General features: G+C 52.7%; 1 protein-coding gene and 2 long non-coding RNA genes across 4 annotated transcripts in view; all 3 read right to left on the bottom strand.

Annotated features, from left to right (window-relative positions):
- Positions 1-468: 468 nt before the first annotated feature.
- LOC103595281 lies at positions 469-1,663 on the bottom strand. Its single transcript, XR_550941.1, has 3 exons — positions 988-1,663; positions 723-834; positions 469-617 (listed from the first exon to the last, which is right to left on the bottom strand). It is a non-coding gene; the product is annotated as an uncharacterized LOC103595281 (long non-coding RNA).
- A 702-nt stretch (positions 1,664-2,365) lies between these two features.
- LOC103595275 lies at positions 2,366-4,107 on the bottom strand. The gene is made up of 2 exons (XR_550940.1): positions 3,116-4,107; positions 2,366-3,005 (listed from the first exon to the last, which is right to left on the bottom strand). It is a non-coding gene; the product is annotated as an uncharacterized LOC103595275 (long non-coding RNA).
- Positions 4,108-4,276: 169 nt separating this feature from the next.
- The window catches only part of ACOX3 (acyl-CoA oxidase 3, pristanoyl), a 50,298-nt gene continuing 29,234 nt past the window's right edge, over positions 4,277-25,340 (bottom strand). For both annotated transcript variants that reach the window (XM_008578624.1, XM_008578632.1), the window contains exons 12-18: positions 23,397-23,519; positions 22,997-23,110; positions 15,884-15,999; positions 11,331-11,505; positions 9,829-9,896; positions 7,601-7,687; positions 4,277-4,579 (exon numbers count right to left, since the gene is read on the bottom strand). In XM_008578624.1, the coding sequence (XP_008576846.1) occupies positions 4,460-4,579; positions 7,601-7,687; positions 9,829-9,896; positions 11,331-11,505; positions 15,884-15,999; positions 22,997-23,110; positions 23,397-23,519 (803 nt within the window). In that variant the 3' untranslated portion in view covers positions 4,277-4,459. The remainder of the gene's footprint in view (positions 4,580-7,600; positions 7,688-9,828; positions 9,897-11,330; positions 11,506-15,883; positions 16,000-22,996; positions 23,111-23,396; positions 23,520-25,340) is intronic.

Here is a 25,340-nt window from a genome sequence, read left to right as displayed (position 1 = left end):
CTTCTTCCCCTTGTAACAACTACAAAAAAAGTATAGTTGTTATATCTTCTTCCCCTTGTAACAACTACAAAAAAAGTATAGTTGTTATATCTTCTTCCCCTTGTAACAACTACAAAAAAAGTATAGTTGTTATATCTTCTTCCCCTTGTAACAACTACAAAAAAAGTATAGTTGTTATATCTTCTTCCCCTTGTAACAACTACAAAAAAAGTATAGTTGTTATATCTTCTTCCCCTTGTAACAACTACAAAAAAAGTATAGTTGTTATATCTTCTTCCCCGTTACAACAAACAAACGGAAAGGACATTCTTGGGGGGGAGGGGAGAGAGGGAGGAGGGCGGGAAGTGTCGGTGGTGGGCCATAATAATCATATACATTGTATATTGACAAAATAAAAAATTAAAAAAAAAAAATAAATAAATAAAGTCTTTGCCCAATCCTGCTTCCTGAAAAAAAAAAAATAAAAATAAAAATAAAAATTGGATGCTCCATCAGGCAAAGAACAAGAACAGGTGAGTGTCACAGCAGGACAAACAGACTGGAATACGTGAGAAGACACGTCCGTCCTCAGCGGGAGTGAAAAACCGCGATTCCACACGGGAGATGCTGATTTCCTTCTGTCAGAGGGTAACAGGCCGCGTAAAGCCACTGCTGGGAAGACCCTTGTAGAGGGCACGAAGCCTCCGCCTTCCTGGAGAGCGGCTGAGGAGGAGCAGGCTCACCGTCTATGAGCAGGGCGCCGTCCACCCGCCAGGCTCCACGTGTGTGCTCTCCTGAATTCACCCGTTTCAATGCTGACAACCACGGGATGAAGGAGATTCTCTTGTGTCCTTCCTATTTCATAACGAGGGAAGTCACAACACATCCGGTAAATGGTGCCATCAGATCCACCAGGAGCCTGCCCCAGACCCTGCACTCTCATCTGCCCCTTGTCCCTTTGCCTGCTCCACGACCTCCCACTCTGGCAATATGGTCCCTAAGTCCCACCGTGCAGAGTGTCTGTCCCAGCAAGCCCATTCCAGGAGCTGACCCGGCACACAGACGCTTGTGCAGAAATGACCACTGCAGAGTGGGTTAAAGCAGAAACTTCTACATCTCTGCCTCTCAGCAGGTTTGTTGATCTTGTACATTGATGTCGCTTGATATGGGAAATGGCTGAAACATGCCTTTAAGTGGGAAAAAATGTCCTCGAAGAGTGTGATCCCATTTTTAATGGAAAAACCACACCCACCCACACATACGCACAGAGGAAGAAAGGCTTGGGAGCGGTGTGGCTGACGCGGTACTGGTGGATGAGATGAAACTCTGCACAGGGGCGAAGGGACAGAGGCCCTCCAGGTGGGGCGGGGGCAGGGACAAGCATGGTCAGGGTCTGGCTCCAGGGCTGGATGGAGCCAACCCGACATAAGCCAAGGATTTCTGTGAATCTAATTGTTTTCCTGTGGCCCACAAGTGAATAAATATAACATACAATGCTTACTTCTGAGGGTGAGGCTGTAAGCGGTGTTTGTTTTCTTCTTTTCTATATTACCAAAATAGTACCTGACAACCATGCGTCACTTTTACAATCAGAAAGTGTTAGAAAGCAATGAGATTAAATTTTAAAATTTTATTCCAATTATTCAAGTTTTTGTTTTTTTTTAATAGATGACCGGTAAGGGGATCTTAACCCTCGACTTGGTGTTGTCAGCACCACGCTCAGCCAGTGAGCAAACCGGCCATCCCTATAGGGGATCCGAACCTGGGGCCCCGGTGTTATCAGCACCGCACACTTCCCAAGTGAGCCACGGGCCAGCCCCAATTATTCAAGTTTTTGTTTTTTTTTAATAGATGACCGGTAAGGGGATCTTAACCCTCGACTTCGTGTTGTCAGCACCACGCTCAGCCAGTGAGCAAACCGGCCATCCCTATAGGGGATCCGAACCTGGGGCCCCGGTGTTATCAGCACCACACACTTCCCAAGTGAGCCACGGGCCAGCCCCAATTATTCAAGTTTTTACTGCAGTGTTTTCAAATGTTTGTTAAAGTGGTCTTTACTTAAAACGTAGCTTCTATAATGTTGCCTCTACACCTTAACCTACTCCACTGCTGCGGGCGGCTAAGTCCCCACAGTCCCCTGGGGCAGGACCATGAGTGGGGTTGTGCCCCGCCATGCACAGCCATGGAACGCGGCCTGGGCCCTCTGCGGCTCACAGCTGTGCTTTCATGCTGACTCGCACGCGTGTCAGCCCCATGCTCCCAGGAAAGCATGCCAGCCCCATACTTCTTCAGGAACAAAGACACTTCTGATAGGTGGGTGTGAAAGTAGAGGGACCTCTGCAGCTACACATCGCCAATCATTCCTGAGTCAAAGAAGTTGGGCCTGTTGACGCCAACAGGAAGATGTGTTTATTTCTCTAGATGCGACATGCTCTTAAAATTGGACAACTTCTATGACCTGCTGGTGGGGGAACAGGAAGTATCAGATCACAGACTAGATGATAAGCCAAAGTGCCAAATGATAAAAAAGGCAAAACAAGACAGCCCTCTGGGATGCCCAGATGAGGCTCAGTCACTCGCGGGCTGGGGCCGAGGCTGCTCTGAGTGGTATGATGGGCAGAGTGTGCTGTGACCCCAACCAGGGCTGGACACCACCAAGAAACCAGCATCAGAGGACTCCAGAGTCAATTCCCATTGTGTAGAAAAGCTATGGATGGAGGTAAAGAAGCCCTGTCCACACAGACAGCCCCATCGGGACCTACGGGGGTCACCCGATAGAATCTGCATGACCCCCTGTGGCAGGGCCACTCGGGCCTATCCGCTCGGAGCAGAGGTCTGGGCCCTGGGGACCCCTGGGCCTCCGTGAGGCATGCGCCCCTCCCTCTGGCACTGGCAGGCACCTCTGGTCTACTAATTGGGTTTGCACTCAGGACCGCCCCATCTAACCTGCCAAGGGTCTGGAACATTTTCTTTTGTTCCTGTTCTCTCTGGAAGCAGGAAGAGCAGATCACAATGGCCAAAACATCCTTAAAAACACGAAGAGTTCATTTAAATCTAAGGAAGCTGCTGAACTAGAGATACTGAATTCAGGTGGAGGCTGCTCCTAGTTAAAGTGATAAAAGACCCTGGCAACTACCTGTGACCTCGACGTTGAGGGCTCATGGGTCCAGCTCGGACACTTCCTGGCTGCTGCCCATGGCAGCTCTTTAGCCTTTCTGGAGCAGTTTCATTGCCTGTGAAACAGGGCTGACAAGCCTCCTCACACAAGTGTCTGAGGGGACGAAATGACGAACAGAAAGCACCAAGCCCGGTGCCAGTGTGCTGTACCCCCACTTGCCCCTCAGATGCCGCCTGAGCACTGTGGCAGGGGGCAGGGGGAGGAAGGGGCCTGTCTCTTTTCTAGGCATGAAAACTGAGCCGTGAGAAGTTAACTAGCTTCCAGAGCTGGAAATTCAGTCTTCGAAAACAGATTCTTGACCATGCCCTCCAGGCACTCAGAAGCTCTCTGGGCTCTTTTGAAGAGGAAGAGCTGGTCCTCTTTGGTGCAGCACCACCCAAGGGAACCTGGGTCACATCGGTTGCACAGTGACAAAGGGCATCCAAGGTGACAGAGGGCACCGATGGCCACAGAGATGGGGAGGACACTGGGGCTCCCCACAGCCAATGACAAAGGCCCTGTGACCTCCTGGGTTGATGAGAGGTCAAGAAGCATAATTAGGAGCCAAGGCAAACCTGAAAACAGAGACCAACAGTGAGGATGAAGAACCAGCGAACCAAACCCCTCGGCCCGACGGCGGAAGCCCGGGCACCTGATGTGGACGCTCGTCACCATCCTCAGTGGCACCTGCGGCCACAGACCGGGTCAGCGCTGTGGGAATATGCCACAAGCAAGAAAGGGTCTGCTGAGCAAACACTCGGTGGGGACAAACAGCATGGAGCACTTTACCTACTTCAGGGACAAACTGATCACACCTAAGGTCATTTACGTGCAGCTGGGAGGTTGAAGACTAAATTGTCCAGACATTCAAATCATTATGTATTTTTTCTCTGGAAACATTTCCTGAATGGAAACTTTTAGTTCCACAAAAGAAAGTAATAAAATGAATTTTTTTTTCCCCTTAAAAATCTTAAACTATGTCATTCATACAGTCTATGGTGCAAATTAATAGGTTATAATTACATGGTAAAGTCAAACTAGAGTTAACAAAGAATCAGACTGACATCAGTAATTCCTCAGTGAAGCAGAGCTTTGTAAAAAATCTCATGTGAATTCAAAAGATCATGTGACAAGAAAATCCCTAATTATGAGCAGTCTGCTTTATGTTCAGTATCTGTATCTGAAAATAGAATGTGCAAATTCGAATTATCAGAAAGCCCACAGCCCACCAGGAAGCCATGACGGTGTAAGTTTTCTTTTCACTATGACTCCTGATGAGCCCAGCACGTGGTTACCCCTCCTGGCAGGCCCTCCTGGCCGCGACTATAGCTTCGACCTCAGGCGGCCCACGGCAGGCTTGTTGGCAGAGAACTCCGGCCACCATGATGGCCTGGCCAGCACGTTGCTGCCCTGCAGGACAGTGGTCCAGAGGTTTTTATAGAGCTGCAAAAACAAGTGCGTACATAAATGAGTGGCAAATGATAAAAAAAAAGACCCGTCAGAGGCAGAATGTGCAAAGGCAGCTTCTCATAAGATTTTGTTAAAAACACAGGAAATTCTCTGTCACTTTTCGGAAAAAGTTTCAAATAATTTAATTTATATAAACCTTTTATTTCTTAAGTAGAAAGCAATTAGGAAAATTCAATTATAAAGTACCATGAAATGCATTTATGATGAAGAACATCCCACTCGTCCTTTCCTTTGGAAACTACTGTAGAAAGTGGACATTCTGCTTCTTCACAACGTGGCCACCACGGAATGCTACAAGTCCACAGTTCCCATTTGCTCTGAGATCTGTCCTCCCGTGCCCCATGCGGCTGCTGGCTGGCATGGGCCAGATGTGGCTGAGCAGCAGGACGATGGCCTGTCGAGCACACTGTCCATGGCACACCAGCCCAGCACATGGTCTCTCTCTCCTCCAGCAGCCTCTTTCAGGACTTTCAAACCCAACTGCCCTCAGCCTACACTGCCTCACTGGAGACATGGGGAGGGCAGTTCATATCTCGGAGGAAGGTCTTGAGAATCACACGTGCCTGATAAATGACACTTCACCTGCTCAAGACCGAAGGGACAGAGCTGGGGCTGGGCATGGCTAGGCGAGACTCAGAATGAACCGGTCTGTCATGATGCAGGAAAATGGCCTACTTTGCCTCTGGCTGACATTGACCACTTTTACTTTTAAGAAACCATTCTGCCTGCACCTGCTAAATGCATTCACCAACTCCTTCAACACTCTGCTATTCTTGGCTCCCAAAGAGACGCTGCCTCAGGCTGCATGTCCACGGGTCACAAATCCCAGGTCTCTTTCACCATCTGGTACACTGCACCTCATTTAATGACAGTCTCTTCATTTAATGATGATCTCCTACGACTGTGTTCATTCATTTAAAGTAAACTTCCTACCTGGCAGCACCTGGTTAAAACACCAGTTCTTTAAACCTGGGATAAATACACATTTATAAACCATCCTGCCAGGTGGTGGTGCCTCTGGTTGGCTCTGGTTTTAACTGCAGAGCCCGAGCTGGAGGGCCCTCTCCATTGTGGAGATGAGCTTTCCTGCCTCCTTTAGAGCAGGGCGCAGCGCTCAGGCGCCCAAGCACACTCTGGTTCTTTCTGCATGGGACACACAGTCCCATGTGCTTGGGGGTCCTCTGTGGCAGGCCCTGCTTGTGCTCATCTCCTCCTTGTAAGCCGACTAAGCCCTCCACTGTGGGCAGGGCAAGCCCCTCTCCTCCACGTTCCCCCAGGACCTAAGGTCTCCTCGCTTATCTTCTCTCCCAGCCGCAGGGCACAGATTTCTACCCAAGTCCTGGTTCTGCTGCTTCCTGGATGGGCAACTCTGGGCGACCCACCAGGCTTCCCTGGATCTCAGCCGCTCCTCAGCAGAGTGGACGTGATACACACCCCGTGTGGGACTCAGGGGGTGTCTGGCTGTGAGCACAACAGCTAGAGTCCATAGGCCCTTTGTAGATACTGCTGTCCCTGCCCCTTCCTGATCCGACAAGGGCTTCCCCATGCTGTCCTGCCCAGCCCAGTATACCTCATGGATGCGGCCTGGGCCGTGCTGAGGCCAGGCACCTGCTACATAAGTCCTTTGTGGCCTTATAAGGTACTGATTTTCAGTGTCCCCTGAAGATAGATGGGAGTTCCTGTCCACGGACGTTCAGTCTCCATTTAAGCAGGGCCCCACACAGGCAGCAGGTGCCTCAGCAGAAACATGGTCTTGGGGGCTGGGGTTAGGGTTAAATCCCACTCACAGCTCACAAGCATGACAGCCTCAGGCACAGGACTTACACACTCTGAAATACCAGGCCCTGAGGTAAGAAAGGGACAAGAGCCCCGTACATAGTGAGGTGCTGGGAAACACCCTGTGGTCCCATGAGCACCACCACACGGTGGGGACTCATGCAGGGAGACGTGAGGGCCACGCAGCAGGACACCAGGGCTGCGTGCCTGGAGGCCAGAGATGGCTTCTCCGAGGAGTCGCATTCACCTTAGATGAACAAACAGAAGAGGGCTCCCAGCAATGGGAACCGCATGTGCAAAGGCCCTGGGGTGGGAATGCACCCAGCACGTTAGAAGGAGAGAGGGAGGACGGTGAGGCTGGAGCATGGAGGCAGCAGTGGTGGCATGGCAGCGCTGGAGAGCCAGCAGAGGTCAGCTGTGCAGGGCAGGGTGCATGGGAGAGTCTCGGCTCTGTTTCAGGTGAAGGGTGCAATCAGAGGAATGACCAGACCCGATTTGCTTTTAAAGAAATTATTCTGGAGCACAGGGCAAGACAGATCAGGGAGCTACGCAGAGGCTGCCAGGCAAGTGCAGGTGGGAGGGGAGGGGAGAGTGGCCCCAACGACAGCCGTGGATGAGTGAGAGAGGACAGATGGTGCGGGGGCTGGGGTCAGGGGTGGGGCAGAGAGGACATGAAGATGACACCTAAGGCTTTAATCTAGGCCAGGTGGACTGTTACACCCCTGGCCAGGAGGAGGAGGACCAGGGAAGCAGGGGGTGGGCGAGAGTGGGTGTCACGTTAGGCATGAGGTGCCGGTCCTTTGTGTGTGGAATTCAGGGGGGCAGGAGCCAGCGCTGTGAGATGGGACAAGACCCAGGACTGGGGTGGGCGTGGGGAAGCAAGAGGGGGATGCAGCGCCCAGGCCTCACGCCGGTGTGTGCCACCACCACTGTCACAGCTTGACCTACGATGGGGCCACCCTGCCACCCCACTCAGAGGAAGCGGCAGGCGGGATGGGCAAGTCAGGAGACCACAGGCCAGTGTGGCAAAGAACCAGAGTGAGACCGCCCACCTTCTCCTGGACCCTCCCTCTCTGGAAGCTCCCCCGAATGTGATGCTTTTCACGAGGCACCCAGGACTCCTGCCCACCATCATCCTGTCAGGCTCTGCAGAAACTCCCACCAGTCCCCACAGCTCCAGCCCCAGCCACCGGCAACAAAGGGGAGGCCTCCCTTTACCTCGCCGTCGGCTCTGCCAATTGGGGAGTCCAGGAAAAAGTCCGGAGGAGCAATCACGTCTACCAGGGCGACTGCATCATCTTTCAGCTGTTGGAAAACAAAGTCCATGCACTTGGCAACTGCCAGAAATTTCCATGGTGACCACTGAGCAACAGAGCCCCGGCCCAAGGGTTGCTGTGACCCACTAGCAACTGGTAGCCCGAGCAGGCACACACCACGCTGTTACGAGTGTGCTATCTTTTCCCTGGCTGGGTCGCAGGTTCCTTTGGTGTGTATTTGAATACTTTCACCATGTTGTATTCACTCAATACTTCTGATGTCCGTGTTTTTCTCAACAAAGTAGGGACTGCTCATAAAGGTGGGCGCCCCACAGCTCATTAATCAGCAGCTGTCTTCAGAGGTTTGTCACTAGTCCCTGACTGATCTGGGCAACCGCTGTTCCCACATAGGAAAATATGTCCAGAAAACGTGTCATAAAGCACTTATGAGCACCTGGGAAAGTCATAATACTACGAAGGCTGTTCAGTTGGTAGGAGTTTTATTACTCTTCCATTCCATTATACAAATTATTATTCAATATGACAACAAGATTTATAGAAGGAGGCTCCCCCAAACTTTCTTGAAATGCAAATTTTTTCTTAAATTAACTATTATTGGATGCGCGCTGTACTGCACAGAATGCTGAAGTGGGAATGTGATACTATGACACGTACACTTTGCTTTTCATCCACCGTTCCCAGCTTCTTCTAACCTTCCCCTTGCTGTCTGTCTTGGACCTGGCCATAAAGAAATTCTCTGACCCATCTTAACTGACTGTAGGTCATAAGACCCTCATCCCAGAAAGGGTCCTGCCGCATGCACAGGTGGAAGAAATGCTGCACACAGAGCCCGGGAAGAACCCGAGCAGACAGGCCTCGCTGGGCTTCCCCACCCAGGCTGCCAGGCTGTTAGGGTTAGGTCAGACCCTTTTTGTCCAAGCACACGTCCACACGGCTGTCCATGCTTGAATCATGCCTGCGTCATGAAGCTTCCATAAAAACCCGAGAGCACAGGGTTCAGCAATAGCTGAACACCTGGAGGTTCCTGGAGGGTGGTGCACCTGGGGAGGGCCTGGAAGCTCCACGCCCCTTCCCTTATACCTCACCCCGTGCATCTCTTCACCTGTATCCTTTGTAATAAACCAGCAAATGTAAGTATTTCCCTGAGTTCTGTGAGCTGCTCAGCAAATTAATTGAACTCAAGGAGGGGGCTGTGGGAACCCTGATTTGCAGGCAGTTGGTCAGCACGGGTAAAACAACCTGGGGCTCGCCACTGGCTTCACAAGTAGGAGGGACAGTCTTGGGGTCTGATCCCTCAACTGGTGGGATCTGACGCTGTCTCTAGGTAGACAGTGTCGGAATTGAATTGGAGGGCACCAGCTAGTCTCCGTGGGAGAACTGCTGGCTTGCTTGCCACTGGGGAGAAATTCCCACACATCTGGTCACAGAAGTCAGAGGTCTGTCGGCAAAGGCTTTCTGTAGAGGGCCAGGCAGTACATGCTTTCGGCGTTGCAGGCCGTGGTCTCTGGCAACCACTCATTCTGCTGTGGACGCATGAAAACATACATGTATAACACTCAAGTGGACAGCGGGATCTGGCTGAGGTTGTTACCCGAGTCCAGAGGAGGCAGTGGCGCCTCTCCACCTGGTGACCAGGTCTCCCTAGAGATAAGGAAGACTGGGATCTGGCAGGTGGCAAGTGAAGACGCACTGTGCATGGGCACACACGGAGTAGCACTCGATGCCTGCCTGCCCTAGCCGCAGCACCAGCCCCACGGCACCGAAGGGCACTGCCCCGGCGGGCATTTGAGAGCAGGGAAGCAGCTGATGCATTTTCTACAGAGGGCAACGCACCACCAGGGAAGGCGCACGGGAAGCCCCTGCCTGTCCCGGGTTTTACCATGAAGTGAACTTAAACTGGAGGCTGAGTAACCCGAAATGCCTGAGACAAAAATTACCGACGCAGCTGTAGAAAGTGCCTGAGTGGCTTTGCTGAACATGCACAGATTGCAAGGCAGCCCCTAAAAGGCGCTGTGCTGACATCTCCGACACATGCCTCTTTTCTTGTCATTTTCCTGTTTTTCCTAAATGCTGATGCTCACGAACGTGTGGGAAGCGAAGGTGGCACGTATGGGCATGTGGGAGACTGTAACAGAGACTGTATGACAGCAGAATGGTGATCCCACTCACCTGTGAACACAGGGCCAGGATGGCGCTCTCCAGCAGTTTACCTGCCTGCTCCCCAGAGAAGTAGCCACCTGTAAGGACAGCCCTGGTTAAACTGGGTCTGCATCCTCAGTTTAGAAACACCCCCAAACAGCAACATATCCTGAAAACAGCTTTCTAAATCAGTCCTACAGGAGGCTTAACTCGTGAAAATGTCAGCATGTCCTTACTACTGCCCCCAGCCCAGCTACGACCCCTGAAAGGAGCATGCTGGCTTGGGGCCAGGGTCTGAGACTTTTTCCCACTCAGTTCACTGGGCAGCTCATAGGCCAGGGGCTGGAAACCAGGACTCGGGCCTGGCCTCGAGGCAGCGAGGGAGGCCAAGCTCTGAGGGCTGTGAGGAGGGATGGGCTTCAGGACTTAGGGAGACCCGGCAGGGCTGGGGAGAAAGGGTTTCCAGGCAGAGCAAAGCACATGGCACTTGGGACCATCACAGGTGAGGGTGGGGCTGGGGGCCAAGCAGGTCCACAGCACAGAGCTGTGGCATGTGGGGCACTTGGGGCCCTCTAGAGCAACCGGGGGCTGGGTGGGAGACACACCCTTCAGTGTCACCACCAGCCTCCATGGCTTTCCTCGGGGGTCTTCAGAGGTCCAGGATGATGGCCTTTTGCATGCAGGGATGCATTTGTGGCAAAACCTACCTTTGTGATGGTTTTCACTGAAAAAAACTAGCCACTTACACTTTTTCTCAGACAGCCAGTCAACTCCTGCCCTCCTCCCGCCCGCCCCCGTCTGCCTGGACACTCTCGTGTCTTCCTGTGTTAACCTGTGGACTCTCGAGTGTGACCCCGTGGGGGCAACACCACCCACAAGGGAACAAAAGTTGGTTCTTGGGTGGATCTCACTCTTCACAAGCCCAGACATACACACAGTATATGGATGGATACACAGTATACCGGCAGCAGTAAAATTTCATGGAGGGTGAGGAGTGGATTAAGAAAAACATTTTAAAAGTCTGCTGGTGGGGGGAGGGTAGCGATAATGAAAAAAAGGTTGAGAGACACTGGTTACCACATTCCCACCAATCTTCCAGGAATCAGCCCAGCACCTGCTCCTCCAGGAAGCCTTCCAAGGTTCCCAGTCTGGGCATTTCTGGGGTACAGCCCTAGCAGTCCGGGCTTATGTCTGTCTCTGCCCCATGGAGCCCAGAGGTGTGGGCTCAGCTCTCTGCAGAGCCCAGCACACTGCCTGGCAAGAGTGGACCTTTGGGAAGTCTCTGACCTGAACTGGAAACTGACTTCACAGAGACCCCGAATGAAGGGAAACCACATCTGTGCAGTGCACCCCAGTGCTCCTCTGCCCTCTGCCCCGTGCTTGTGCTGTGGAGCTGGGCTCTTGTTCATCACAGCTGCCCTCGCTGTGTTACATGCTCAGTAAGTCCCCGGGAGTGAAGCCACACAGTGCACACCAGAGCTGCAGAGATACAGCAAGAGGCCCCGACTGCTGGGGAGGGCAGAGAGCCTCACCTCGGTAGAGCACGGCTGCGTGCCGGCTGAGGGACCACAGGGCGTACAGGGCACTGAGCCGCCCGAGCACGGCCCGCAGCGAGGGCGGAACGCTGGGGTGGTGTACATGCTGGTGGAACCTCTGCACCGCGGTGAGCTCAATGAACACCAGAGCCAGGGACCGGCAATGGTACACCTAGAAAACAAAGCACAGGACCACCGCTGACCAGAAGGCAGAGGAGTCTTAGCCATGACTCAGATCTTGCAGTGGAAGACATTATGATGAAATACGAAGCAAGGTCTGTGTTCCAGCACACGTCCTGGGAGCACAGTGAAGAGAAGTGGAGCCAAGTCCAGACAGAAAGCATCCCTAAAACACAAAGGCAAGGCCTGCAAAGGAAAGATAAACCCGGGCTGCAGTAGGCCTCGGCATCACACAATTCCAGGCCCCAGGAAACCCCATGGCCGCTCTCGGCTCAGTGCTGTCTGGAATGCAGGGTTGTACTGGCATCAAATGCCCTGGGACCTGGGGCTGCAGTGTGTGGGCATCCACCAGGAGGTGGGTCCCAGAAGACCTATGCTCCCCTGCACCTGGGAGGAAGGCCCAAGGAACAGAAGGTGCTTGGTGAGCTCCTTATGGGAACTTGGTTGATTGGTTTCCACTTCTCAAGTGGCCTGGAAAGGCCTGGAAAGGCAGCCCTATGTATAACCTTGCTGCTGGCACAAAATGCATCCTGAGACCCACTGGATGCGGTAGCTAACAACCTGGCCCTGGAGGCCAGTAGAGCCAGCTTCCAGATCCACTTGGCTCTGATGAGTTGTGCATTGCGGGCAGCCAGCTTCATGTCCCCAAGCCCTAGTGCCTTCTTCTGTTAAGTGGGAACCTCCCAGCATTGCTGAGGGCCAGGACAAATCTCTTGTGGGAAGCACCCGTGACAGTGGCTCTGCTATGCTCCACTGTACCTCAGTCCCCAAGAGTCGGCATACATGATGCTGTTTTGTGTGCTTCTGGGAAACGTCCAGAAAAGACCAGTCACCTGGGGGATACAGGCTCTGGGACAGACCCCCTGAACGATGTAGTCCTTGCAATCAGCGGATCTGATGACAATATTCAAGGTGGGCTGGGGCCCATGAAATGCCCCGCATAGTGCTGACTCTGGGGGTAGGGGAGGGGGGACAGTAGCACCTCAAATGTGGTCCTATCCCCATGGTCAAAGCTTCCCCACTGGTGCACTTGAGCTGAGAGTGCTCATGGCACCTACAGACCAGTGTGGGAGCCCCGAAGTCCCCAGAAGTTGCCCCAGTTATGGACATGACAGTGGGTTAGGGTTCTGCTCCAGGGCAATCTCTTGGGACAGTCTCAGCTGCCTGCCCCTCCAGGCTACTTAACTGTCCCCAGTTAGGACTGGAATGAGGCCCTTCCAGCACTGCATATAGCTGAGGATCAGCTGTCACTTTACACAGTAAGCCTGGGAACGCAACAGAAGAGAGCACACCCTAGGAGTCACAGCTGGCTGGTGGGGCCAAGTCAGGAGGGGATGGCCCCAACTCCCAGCCTCCCCTCTCTAAACACTGGCCCCCAAGGCCAGACTTCCCTCTCCCATGACCTCTGCCCCAGGAAAGGAGGTGAGAAGCCAGTGCCTGGTGCACTCTAATTTCTGAGAATATTTACATTTTAACAGGTAAGGGATACTCGAGGCAAAAGATGAACCCCAAATTGTCCAAGTCCAGACAGCAGTCATGCACTACAGGGGAAGAGGCAGGGCTCCGGGTCCAATCCTGGCCTGGCATAGCTGAGCCGGGAGACCTGGGGGAAAGCATTTCTGTTGGCCTCGATTTCCCTAACTCCCAAAGACAGGATGTGAAATGACACATGTATAGAGCCTAGCGCGTGGCTAGAGAAAGAAAAAACATCCTTATCTGCCTTTTGATACACAAAAATCTCTGGAGGAATCCAAGGAACCGGAAATGGGGTTGGTCCCAGGGAGGGGCAGGGGTAGGAACTGCAAGGCTGGAGGCAGGGGTGGGAGCTGCCACCACCCACCTCTTTATATTTACTGGTTTTTGAACACGTGAAGGTGTCACCCAGCTGAAAAACTACAGAAACGCATTTTTTTTTAAAGCACCCACTATGTGTGTCTGGCTTATAGTAGGTAAACAATAAATGGCACTTATTACCAGCAGGAGTGAGTAGATAAAAAAAACAAGTTAGCAGGGCCAGCCCATGGCTCACTTGGAAGAGTGTGGTGCTGATAACACCAAGGCCACGGGTTTGGATCCCTGTATAGGGCTGGATGGTTGGCTCATTTGGGAGAGCCTGGTGCTGACAATACCAAGCCAAGGGTTAAAATCCCCTTACTGGTCATCTTAAAAAAAAAAAAAAAAAAAAAAGTTAACAAATTCCTCTGACTATGTCAAAGAGTCAGCACACTTTAACAAAAACGGCCAGTAACGTCCCCAAAAAGACACAGCTGTTCACACCCTCCACTGACAGAACTGCCCACCCCAGCTGATGCTTGTCCACATGGCTTCATCCCGGTTGTCCTGGGCCCCTGGTTCTGGGTCAGTGGCCGCCCAGCTAGCTCAGGCCAGGCTGATCATCCATGTGTAGGAAGCAACTCCTGCCTGCTGGGATGCTCTCTGTACGTTACATGCTGCATGGGCTTCCAGCCTGCTGTTGTCTTCTGATTTTGTTTACAGCATCTTTTGCTAGTCAGAAGTGTAGAACTTTTATGCAGTCAAATCAGATGGTTTTCTTTTCTTTTAAAGCTTCTGAGTTTCCTATCTTACTTAAGAAGGCTGGTCCTAAGCAGATGTCACACAAACACTCTCTGAGGTTTTCTTCACATGCCATGTTGCTGTTAGATCACCACGTGGGAAGGATCGCGCCTTCCTCAGGCCCCCTTGCTGTCCGTCGAGCCAGGGCCGCGAGAGAGCCCTGGGCTGTTGAAAACACCCCTGCAATGCTGAGCAGGCCTGGAACATGAAGCCCCCTCCAGTCATAACCTTTCCTTGAGGCCTCATGGCTGCCCTCCGTCCAGGTCCCATGCTCAGGTAGCTGTGCCTCAGCCTGTGTCTGTCAGCTCCACAGCTGGACCCAGAACCTAGGGCTGCTCCTGTCCTCCTCTGCCACGGCACTCACTGAAATGCTGTGACCGAGTTCTTCAAGGCAGATCTAAAGGCGAATCATTGCTCAGACGACTGAGCTACACACTCAGGTGCTGTGAGGTCACATGCAGGTGCCCGGCATGGACCAGGGCTGGAGGGGCGCTGAAGGACAGCAGGAGGATCTACAGGGGCCTGGAGGGCAGTTCTAGGGATTTGGAAGTTGCTGGGAATGGGCCCTCCTGTGCCCACCATCGCCATGGGGGTCTTGCTTTGTCACTCAGGTGAGCCCACCTATCTCCAATTTAGAGTGACGAGTTGACAAGCAGAGGAGGAAGTACTGGCAGCTAATGGGCACCCATTAGTTTCCAAATAACCAAACCTGCGGCATTCCAGGCCAAGGTGGGTGCAGAAAGCAGCCCATGCCAGAAGGGTCACTTCAAGCTTCCTATTTTTGGTTACTGTAGCCCTGAGCTAAAAGTTTTACTAAACTTCGCAATCTGCCAAATTCATCTCTTTTAAGCCATAATCCAATCCTGGTTCATTCAAGCTCTGCAGGAGCCTCTGAAAGCAGCGGCATGTCCTTCTTTCCTCATCCCCTCCTCCGGGGCAGGCGTGTCCAGCAGGTTCCCAGAGACACCAGCTTGAGCCCCCAGCAGCAGCCAGTGTGGGGTCTGGAGCCTTCCAGGAGATGGGCAGACATGGGCCCGGGTTGTCAGGGGTGGCTTTGTTACTGAATATGACACAGATCTCACTCACCAATGCAGAGGAGAAAGACCAGCACCAGCCCTGAAGCTTCCCCACACTTCCTCCCCTGCATCCTCGCTGACTCCCGTCCCTACAGACACGTGGAACAGAACTGGATGCATGGCACAATCAGAGCCCTGACAAAACGAGTGTTTTTTAATGGGGTGCTTTTGCACTGTGGATTCTCAGGACACGAGACAGCCCTGTCCAAGTGTGAGAACCAAGGCACTTTCCAAAGCCAAGTATAAGCTACGCTTGGCCCATTTGCACCAAGGCCCCTTGGTGAGGGCGCTAAGACCTGAGGAAAACCAAACGCAGAGTGACAGTGTGGCCTCACATGAGTCACTGCCTTGCCATGCAGTGGTCAGTGGGGAGCTTTCTAGTCCCCACACTGGTGTCCTGGCCACACTACATTTCCAAAGCTCTCACAACCCATTGTCCCAACTCGAATGATCACAGCTCTGGTTTATGGACCAGATACCGCCAGGCATGGTAAATACAATATCCTCAACTTATTCCACAGCCTGCCAAGGTAGGTGTCGCCATCCCTGTTTTATGGAGGAGCAAACCAAGGGGCAAAGGGGTCGAGCAATCTGCCCAAGGTCATGGGAGCTAGAGCGTAGGGGCCTGCATCCACTAGGATGTCCAACCTCCTGAGAACACAGCAGAAGCGGAATTAGAAGCAAATAACACAAAAAGCCATGTTTAAAACAAATGCATACCTGGCAGTCATTCCTTGCTTGAAAGTCATTGCTTCCTGATCTTTTCTCTTGAGTTAATTTTTGGTAACTCTCTCGGAGCAGGTAACACACCAACCACCTGTACGCTGCCAGGGGGACTTCAGCGTGAGAAAGAGAACGAAAAGAGAGTAACAATGGAGCACCTGACATTGCCACAAACTTACCTGGGACAGACAGCACTGCAAGTAGACTGCCTGACAAGTGAGTGTGTGAGGTGGGTCCGTCCAGCTTCACAGTTAGGGAAACTGAGGCATGAGGAGGGATGGTGGCAAGGCAGGGTGGGCACGGGTGATGGCGTTTCCTGGAGGGGCTGTGAGGCCGTCCCGAACTCCACGCTGTTCTTGCAGTCACAGAGCCACCAATGGAGCCAGCACCTCTATCTACGAGCTACACATTCCTGCTCCTGCTCTCGCTTAGTCTATGTAGAACAAGGGTGTCGCTCCCCCACTGTCACCAAAGGTTTGCATGGGCATCACGACAACCGCCGAGCAGACGGCAGCCAAGTGGCGAGAGGAAGGAGGACTTATGCTCACTTCTTGGGCCAGGCCTCGGACCTCACGGCCTGCTGTTGAGCTGTGGAGCTGGGAGTGAACACCGGTGTCCCAGGCCTCGCCCCACACCTCTGCTCCCCACAGGTTCTAAAGGTCAGGAGGGAGAAAAGGCTGCAGACAGGGACAGGCCGCAGCAGGACAGCAGGCAGAGCGGGCAGAAGGGGCTGCAACCTCCTTCCCTCCCCGCTCCCCCAGATGGCGGAGCCCTTCTGTACCTAGCCCTTCCTCGTCACCACACTCAGCCAGAGCTAGCTTCCCAGGCACTCCCTAGGGACTGGGCATGTCCTGAGAAGACCTGCATAGCAGTGCTGCAACCAACCCCCATGAGGACACATGGGCACAGGAGACACCTGGGGCACAAGACGACAGAGTGGAGGTGGGGCCTGGGCCAGCCACGTGCTCCGAGACCACACTTTCACCCACCCGCCACCAGGCACAGAGGGTCCAGCGCTGGACATGAGGGACCTGCAGGTTGCGGGGAGCAGGGAGCTCCTTCTGCTTGGCAGCTACTTGTGGCTCAGAGCTCCAAAGAGGGAAGATCGGGATCTGGCCACACTAGGTCTGGGCCCAAAGACAGTCTTGAGGTTTCCTCCTAAATCACAACGCCCAGTTCTCTGGGAAGAAGACACCACATTTGTGGGCTCCTGTTTCCCGCTGTTATATCCATTAACCCTCACAGCACAATGGAGAAGCCCATTAAAAACCAAACAAAACTGTTTCACAGGCTCAGAGATGTCAAGCAGCTCGCCCAAGGTCACACAGCTACCAGGAAGGAAAGCTGGGATGGAAGTCAGGCTCCCCTGGCTCACCAGGCAGGGATGAAACCCGAAGCTTCCTCTGCACAGCTGTTCTCAGGGAGCCAAGTGAGGCAGGTGGAGGGGACCTGGGATGAGGCCTCCCTGTCACCCCAAGTCCTGCTAGGTATAATGTATTGTATGGTGGCCCCTATAAGATCTGTCCATATTCTTATCCCCAGAACCTGTGAATGTAACCTTATTTGGGAAGAGGTCTTTACGGATGTGATTAACTTAAGGGTATCAAGGTAAGGGCATCCTGGATTAATGTCGGCCCTGGGCCCTAAACCCAATGACAAGTGTCCTTACAAAAGAAAAGGAAAAGACACAGAGGAGAAGGCCATGTGACAACAGAGGCAGACACTGGAGCAATGTGGCCACCAGCCAAGGAGTCACTAGGAGATGGAAGAGGCAGGAACCCTCACCTCGAAGTTCAGGATGGAGCATGGCCCCGTGACGCCTTGATTTTGGATTTCTGCCTCCCAACTGTGAGGGAACACATGTCTGTTGTTTTTAGCACCCCACGTAAGCTACTGTGTTATGGCAGCCCGGGGATGCTGATATCCCAGATGGCCCAGTGGTCATTCTTGAGCCTTAAATGCTGCCCTTCAGGATGTCACCTGAAAAAGCCAGGCCGACTTTTCGAAACCAGTGGTGACAGCAAGGGGCTGTGTGACCACTGCCTATTCTGGGAGTCTCTGCAACTCTGCTGCTTCCTAAACTCTTCCCAGCAGGATCGATCATCATGAACGTAATGAGAGGTGGACGGTGCAGAGAGTCATATTTTCCATGATTTATTTATACAGCAACAAAACCCCAGGAAATAGCCCAGGCCAGAATTGCCTGTGCTAATTCCTTTTAACCACACGGGCTCCTGCAGTCCAACAACACATCAGCACCAGCTCGACTTCCCTCCTGGCCCAAGCAGGGCCGTTCCCAAATACTGTCCTAGGAGGTGTCCCGCTGCTATGGATGCTTCTCAGCAATCTTAACAGAGTTTTCCAAGCTATTTCCACACCCAGATTTAACCCACGATGCTTCATGCCAATGACCAGTTTATATTTTGCTTTGTTTTTCAAATGAGAAACATGCTTGATAAATGAGTTATGATGACACAGCATTTTTCCTTAGAAACTCCACGTTTAGCTATTAATTTCTCATGAGAAAATAGTATCATGTCATTTTGGTGTGTTCACATGGAGGGAAGATTCCCACAAGTATGTGAAAGCACATGTGAGTAACAATGAGAGGTTAGTTTCATGTGTGTAATCTCGAGTTCATTTGAAAGTGAAAAATTACCAATGAAACAATTTGTGTGGGAAAATTGTCACCATCTGATAGTAAATTCTGTTGCGAGAAACGAGGTTGCTAAGGGCCCAAGAAAAAACACACGCTATTTCAACAAATTTACCAAGACTTTGCCGGAATCCTGGGTCTCAAATGGCCCTTTGACGTATCACACCAGAGGATGCCCGGGGGCTCCCTGTCTGCAGCCCATGGTCCTGTGTCTGGCTCTTTCCTGTTCACTCCAGCTGCTGCTGTCACTGCCCTCCTTCACTTCCAGTGCTTCTGCCCTGCCAGGCTTCTGATTCTAGAGGCTTCTGCACACCTCAACTCGACAGATCCAAACCTGAACTCCTGTATCACCAGCACCTCCCACCCATTCAGTTCCCAGGTGGGTGAGCAGCCAGGGGCTCCCTGCACCTCCCCACCACCTTGCCTCCCACACTGGCTCTGCCTGACCTGAGGCTTGCTCTGTGATCTCCAAGTTCAGTCTCCCTCTGCATCGGCCCTCCTAAAGCAGGGCTCCGACTGAGGCACACCCTGGACAGCACAGCCTGAATGACCAACCCCTACTCCTCAGCCAGCACACAGGCCCCAGCTCCACACCCTGCCTACTTCTTCAACCACACACCTCGCCATACTCTGGTGCTCCCCAATGCACCACATGGACCCTCTGAGACGCACCAGGGCAGATCTCACCTGTGTCTCTGGGACCCAAAGGAGTGCTCATGGGGGGACCTCACCACACGGCAGCCAGCCCCACTGAGGTTGCACCATGGGCCAGGCCCCTATTAGGCACAGCACAAGGGTGACGGCATTCCCTCCCCTCTATTGTGCAGAAGGGAGGCTGAGGCTCAGAGAAATTAAAGCATGGCCAAGGGTCATGCTGTTTGGGGGAGGTGCTGACCTAGAAGCCTGAGCTCCCAACCTCTGGGAACACTGTCTGTATGATCCCACATGACCCCCTGACCACACATGGCCCATGTGACCTCATGTCTGCATCTCGTGACCTTGGTGCCCCATGCATACACACATCTGCCCAAGCAATAAACCCTGCAATTACTTAATATTAGTGAGAATGAGCCATCAAAAGAAAAGAACAGCCCTGGCATTATTAAGCAACAGTGCAGACCCTCACGTGCATGGAACCATTTGTGAAACACATCTCCACACACACGTCTCCCCCAAAATCAGAGGAACTAAGTAGAAAGCAACGCCTGCCCCTCCTCTCTCCAAATAAGCATGTTATCCCCTCAAGGATTAGGATCATGGGCTTGATAAAGCTCCTGGCCTCCCAAACAGGCAGGTGCAATCCTGCAATAGGCTGCCTCTCTCCAGTCCTGCAGGATGCGACGGACATAAGTCATTTGTGTAATTTTTACCAAAGATCCAGAAGACAGGGAGGCTATACCATCAGCCCCAAGATCCAGGATGTGGTGACCACGTGCCCTCAAGATGCAGGGGCTGCCAGGCTGTGAGCCCTCCTGTGCATGAACAGTGCCAGTCAGTACTCAGTGCCACGCCACTTTCACCCAGTAAGTGTCACTTGCATGTTGTCCTCCAGAAAATGATTTCACTTTGGTGGATCTTGAGAAATGAGGGCACCCTCAGGAAAACCAGATGGCACTGTCTGAGAGCTCTTCCTGATGCTGGCACATGAGGCTGCTTCTGTACTCGCTGTCTCAGAGAGGGAAGGCAGCAGAGTGTGGGGCTGCACGAAGATGCTGGGGAACACTGGAGTCCTCATTGTGATTTTATGACCAGTAATGATTTTAGGGAAAAGCTGTGGCTGAGTCGAAGTTATTACAATGATCAGGTCATTTTCTAGTACTTTCTGTAGCAATGGTCGGGAAGCTCAGAAATCGATGAGCAACCACCAGACACAGATCTTCAAGTGTGTCCCCAATTCCTAGTCACATTTCAAAAAGGCAGATAGGGAATGGTAAGGTTAGGTGTTGTTAGGAAAACTAACAGCATGGTGACTGAGGAGAAATCCAGCATCTCCTGGGTGGTGGAGGTGATGGAGGAAGGGAGGCCGGGAGCTCAGCCAGCCTGGGTTTGCTCTTGCCTCAGCCACTGCTCCTGTTCTCTGTTGTGGTTTCCTCTCCCATAAAACATGCATGAGGACACAGCTGTAATGAAAGCACACACTCAGAGCAGTGGCTGGTCCTGCAATGGTGACATGGTGCCTGAGGCCCAGAACACACCTTCCCACTTGCTCTTGTGCTCCACGTAAGGAAACCCCGCCCCCCAGCAAATGCTCATGCTCTGGTCTCCTAAATGCAAATCCAGTGCCATCCTCCACCTCCAGTTCTGCTAAATGGCATTCGGTAGGATATAAGGCACATGGAAGGCGATTCCTGTCTAAACCCTAAAGCCACATGATGGCTGTATGTTTAAATAACCAATCATCTGTAGTTACTAAGCACTTGTTTGGTGCCAAGCGCTGGACTGAGTGCTTTATATGCATTAACTCATCCACCTGCACAAAACCTCATGAGATAGATACTATTACTGTCCCCATGCTGCAGACAAGGAAACTGAGGCAGGAGGTGTAAATGACTTGCCCAAAGTCCCACAGCTGCCAGATGGAGAGGCAGGATCAAGTGAAGGTGGCCTGGTGGAAGCCTGATGCCTCACTCCCAGGGAAGGTGGGCTGCTTTTCCATTTCTTGGGTGTCTTGCTGGAACAGTCAGTTTCTTCCTGGGCCACCAGGACACAGGCATCAGGACCATCTCCAGCCTTTCTCATGCATAAACCCACAAGAATAAGTCCTAAGACCTTTGGAAACAGGTGTTTTGCTGGCAAAGTGAAGAATGCTCACTAAATACAAATGAACAAGGTAGTGATGATACTGACTGATGTTTCTCCTGTCCCTTAAAGCTTTGACCACAGAGAGAGCACGACGGCTGTGGGAGGAGGGCATCTCCTTTAGAAGCTGTTAAAGCCAGGGTGGGCATGGAGGTGGAGCGGCAGCTCCAACCCTGCTCTTGGTCACGTCTCATCCAATTCCTTCCCAGGATGTGTAGGGAGTTGTAATGGAAGGTCCTGGGCTTTGCAGTCCGACAGGCTCGGGTCTGAATCTTGGCCCAGCGGTTAGCCCCTAGATCTCCCTGGGCCTGAGCGCCCAGAGCCTGCAGTGACTTAGAGCACACGGGAGGCAGCCCCTCACGGCAGCTCCTCCCCTGGCCCCCAGTCACTCGGCCTCCCAATCACGTCCCATCTGTCCCCTCTCCATCCACTGCTACCATCCTGTCCCAGCCACCATCTCTCATCTTGAACTATTTCCCACTGAGCAGCCAGAATAGCCGTTTTTCTTCCAGAGTAACATTTTAAAAACATGACTCATCAGAACACGGCGCAAATGCAGATCAGGGCAGCTGCTCTCTGCTTATCATCCAGCAGCTTTGTGTGGCACTGGAACGAAATCCAAGCTCTTGCCAGAGCTCAGGCTCTCACCCGGCCTGGCTGCCTCCTCCTGAACACCCTTTCCTCAGCCTCCCCATGGCTACCCCGTTCCTTCCACTGAGACCTCAGCTGAAAGGCCACTTCCAGAGAAAGGGAGGCTGTCCCTGGCCAGTCAAGGCCCCCCTAAGGTGGCCCCTGGCCACACTCCACGACACCAGGCTGGGCTCCTTCTCTGCAGAGTCCTGCTCCCCTACAACGCAGGTCCATGATGTACTTGTGTGTTCCTCATGTCTCCCCTCTAGGGTGTACCACAGGCACCTGGGTCTGTCCCCGCTGCCTCCTCAGCACATAGCACTGCAGACTGAGAGCTTATGAGCATTTGGGGAGTTAACAAGTCAACAACCTGAGAGCAATGACTCTCTGTAGAAAGAACCCGAGGCCCAAGACCAAGGATAGTGTGCAAAAAAGCAGGCTTTGCTTTCGATGCTGCTGCCCGAGCCAGCCTCCCACCCCACCTCCCCGAGGACAGAGCTTGTGTCCGCGGCCCCCTGGCATGCACCACAGGAGCTTCTCTGAAGGCCAGCTCTGTGCTGGGTCCTGGGACGTGGGTCCCAAACAGATAATCATACCAAAGGGAGATGAGCATGGAGACCAGGGTGTGGACCACAGCTGAGCCTGGGCCACAGCGGCTGAGAGGAGGCTGTATGGGAGGGCGTGGAGGGGGGGATGTAACCTAATTGTGAAGTTTGAAGAGTGGGCAGGGGGCGTGGCAAGTTTTCCACTGTAAGGGCCCCACACCAGGGAGGTTTCAGGATAGGGAGTGAGCACCTGCTACCTCAGCTCTGGAGCCAGGCACAGAGAGGTGGTTGCAGAACGAGTAGCACATGGATGTGCAAACAGACAAGCTGCACTCAGGGGCCTCCACTGCCACAGTCACCCCAGCTGTAACCCACAAAGCCCCGCCCCATGGCACAGTACATTTCCTGGTGGTAGTGACGAGAAAGTGAAAAAGCCTGGGAGACCCTCTGCCTTCGCGACCAAGAGGAGGGTGTATTTACCTGCAGAGTCCAAGCAGTCTGCAACACTGGAGCCCACGAACCTCTGGCCGAGGATGTCAGGATAGGCTTCCAGAAAGTCCACAGTCTTCAGGGGGCTTTCAAAGCGCGCTCCATCTAGGACGCACGTTCCAGTGACTTTGGAGACATATAGGGGAACCCCAAACCAAGGAGGGTCCCAGAGGACAGGGCCAGCCCGCAAGCTGGGGTCTGTCTTTGCACACCACCCCCCCACCTTAGCCCATTCCTGGAAGTTAGTCAGTCACTATCTCATAACATTTTTCCCTTCCTGCAAACATAGGGTACATCCTAATGGAAGAGTGAAATCAGTGGGGGACAAGAAAATCCACTCACCCTAGCTGAGTCTAGGGGCTGCTCGCTGAGCATGCAGAGGGAGCCTCACCTTGGACCCGGCGTGCCAGGAGGCCCAGCAAATAGTTGCTGGTCTGCTGCAGCAGAACATTGTTGTCACCTTCGTATGTGCAGTTTGGATCGTTGTCATTTCTGAGGTCACCCAACCGGTTCACTGCAATGAAGCCACAGCATCATCACCATTAAAGATGCGTATTTGAGAAATACCCCACCTCTACGTGAGAGGTTAGAGTCCCATGACCAGAGATGAAGCACGTACAAAAGAAAAATGGGAGATGTCTTCAGACACTTGAAATTTCTTTGTAAAAAGAACTTGTTAAGTTGCAGAAGGAAGGAGGGCAGCCCCTGAAGCATCAGCTCCCCTGGAAACCTCCCCATCTCTGTCAGGGACCCGAGGAGTCCCAACGCCACCCCTTCACTAGCACGGTGCCCTCTTAACTCTACATCCCAGTTTTCCCATCTCTGACATAAGAATATCACAGGGACCACCGCGAGTTGTGGGCAAGGTAAACAGGAGGCTCCCCGAGACCCTCGGCCCTGCACCGGCCCAGCAGTGAGCGCTCAGGAAACATTCCTGCCACCCCTCCTCACTGTCACCATCACGCCCTGCAGGGTTGTCTGGCACAGCCTCCCCGAGTGTGGGGTCCCTGACAGAGATGGGCAGGTTTCCAGGGGAGTCTACGGCCTCAGGTCTGCCGCTCCTCCTTCTGCAGCTTAATGAGCTCTTTTTACACAAGAAATTTCAAGTATCTGGGGATAACTCCCGTTTTTCTTTTGTCACTCTTACCAATTAAATAACCCAATTCCTTCATATATTTTATGTGAAGCTTTGTGGACCCTCAACCACTCGGATCTTCCTCCTCTGAGGGAAAATGCTCTCTGAATGTACAGCTGGGGCGATAGGGGCCTGCAGGGAAGCAGGGGCATGTCCACATGCACGTGCTGCTGCCCACGGAGACCGAGAGGGTGGAAGACGCCCTGCCGCGGCCACACTGCCAGTGGCCTGTGATCACCTCGAACCTGGTCACTTCCCCCAACGTGCTGCCAAATCACATCGCCCCCATGCCGTAATTAAACCATTGAACGTGAAGAGCTGGGAGAGGCCTTAGAAGAAAAATCTTCAATTGATATTTTAAACCTAGGTAAAGGCCTTTACTTTTTTTTTTTTATTTGCAGCTGGCTCGTACAGGGATCCAAACCCTTGACCTTGCTGTTACAAGACTGTGCTCTAACCAGCGGCGCTAACCGTCCAGCCAAGGCCTTTACATCTTTCCCTGCTGACTTCAGTCTTAATCTCAGCCCAACGTCTGTACACACAGTGAATCCTGACTCAGTCATTTCTGCTGTCTGCAGTGCTGCAAGATTCAATTTCCTTGTTCCACTTAAAGCAGGAACAAAGCTAAACTACGTACAGCGTCTCCATGGGGTATAACAACACATACAAACTACCAAGAGCACCACAGTGAGGACAAACCATGTAAGAGTAACGTATGTACAGCCATGCTACCCACATGTCAGTAAGCAACAAAGAAACAGTGTGGAGGGGGATGAGCAGGGTGTACACGCCACTCACCCCATGCCGGCGCAGGCACATGCCAGAACAGCTTCTGGGACAGATGGTCACCAACAGCACACAACTATCTAGAGACTGTCACCAGAATGTTCACAAACCCGGTGAAAGGCTCTTGTAAGTCAGTAAAGTTTTTGCCAATTCTTGTGGCTGTTTTGAGTGTGTATATGGCCTTCTCACAACAGCCAGTTTTTTTTTTTTTTTTTTTTTTTTTTTGTCCTTTTTTCCGTGTCCGGCAACGGATCGCAACCCTCAGTGTTGCCCCCGTACCGGACCGGGACCGGCAACGGGATCGCAAGCCTCGGCGTTGCTCCCGCGCCTCGCTCAGCCAGTGAGCGGGAACCGGTCTGCATATGGGATCCGAACCCTCGGGCGGGAGCGCCACCGCGCTTCCCAAGCGGCGCA

The sequence above is a fragment of the Galeopterus variegatus genome, unplaced genomic scaffold (assembly GCF_000696425.1).
Source record: "Galeopterus variegatus unplaced genomic scaffold, G_variegatus-3.0.2 Scaffold76, whole genome shotgun sequence".
NCBI classification, from domain to species: Eukaryota; Metazoa; Chordata; class Mammalia; order Dermoptera; family Cynocephalidae; genus Galeopterus; species Galeopterus variegatus.
The sequence above is the reverse complement of the archived record's forward strand: the minus strand, read 5'-3'. Positions and strand labels throughout refer to the sequence as shown.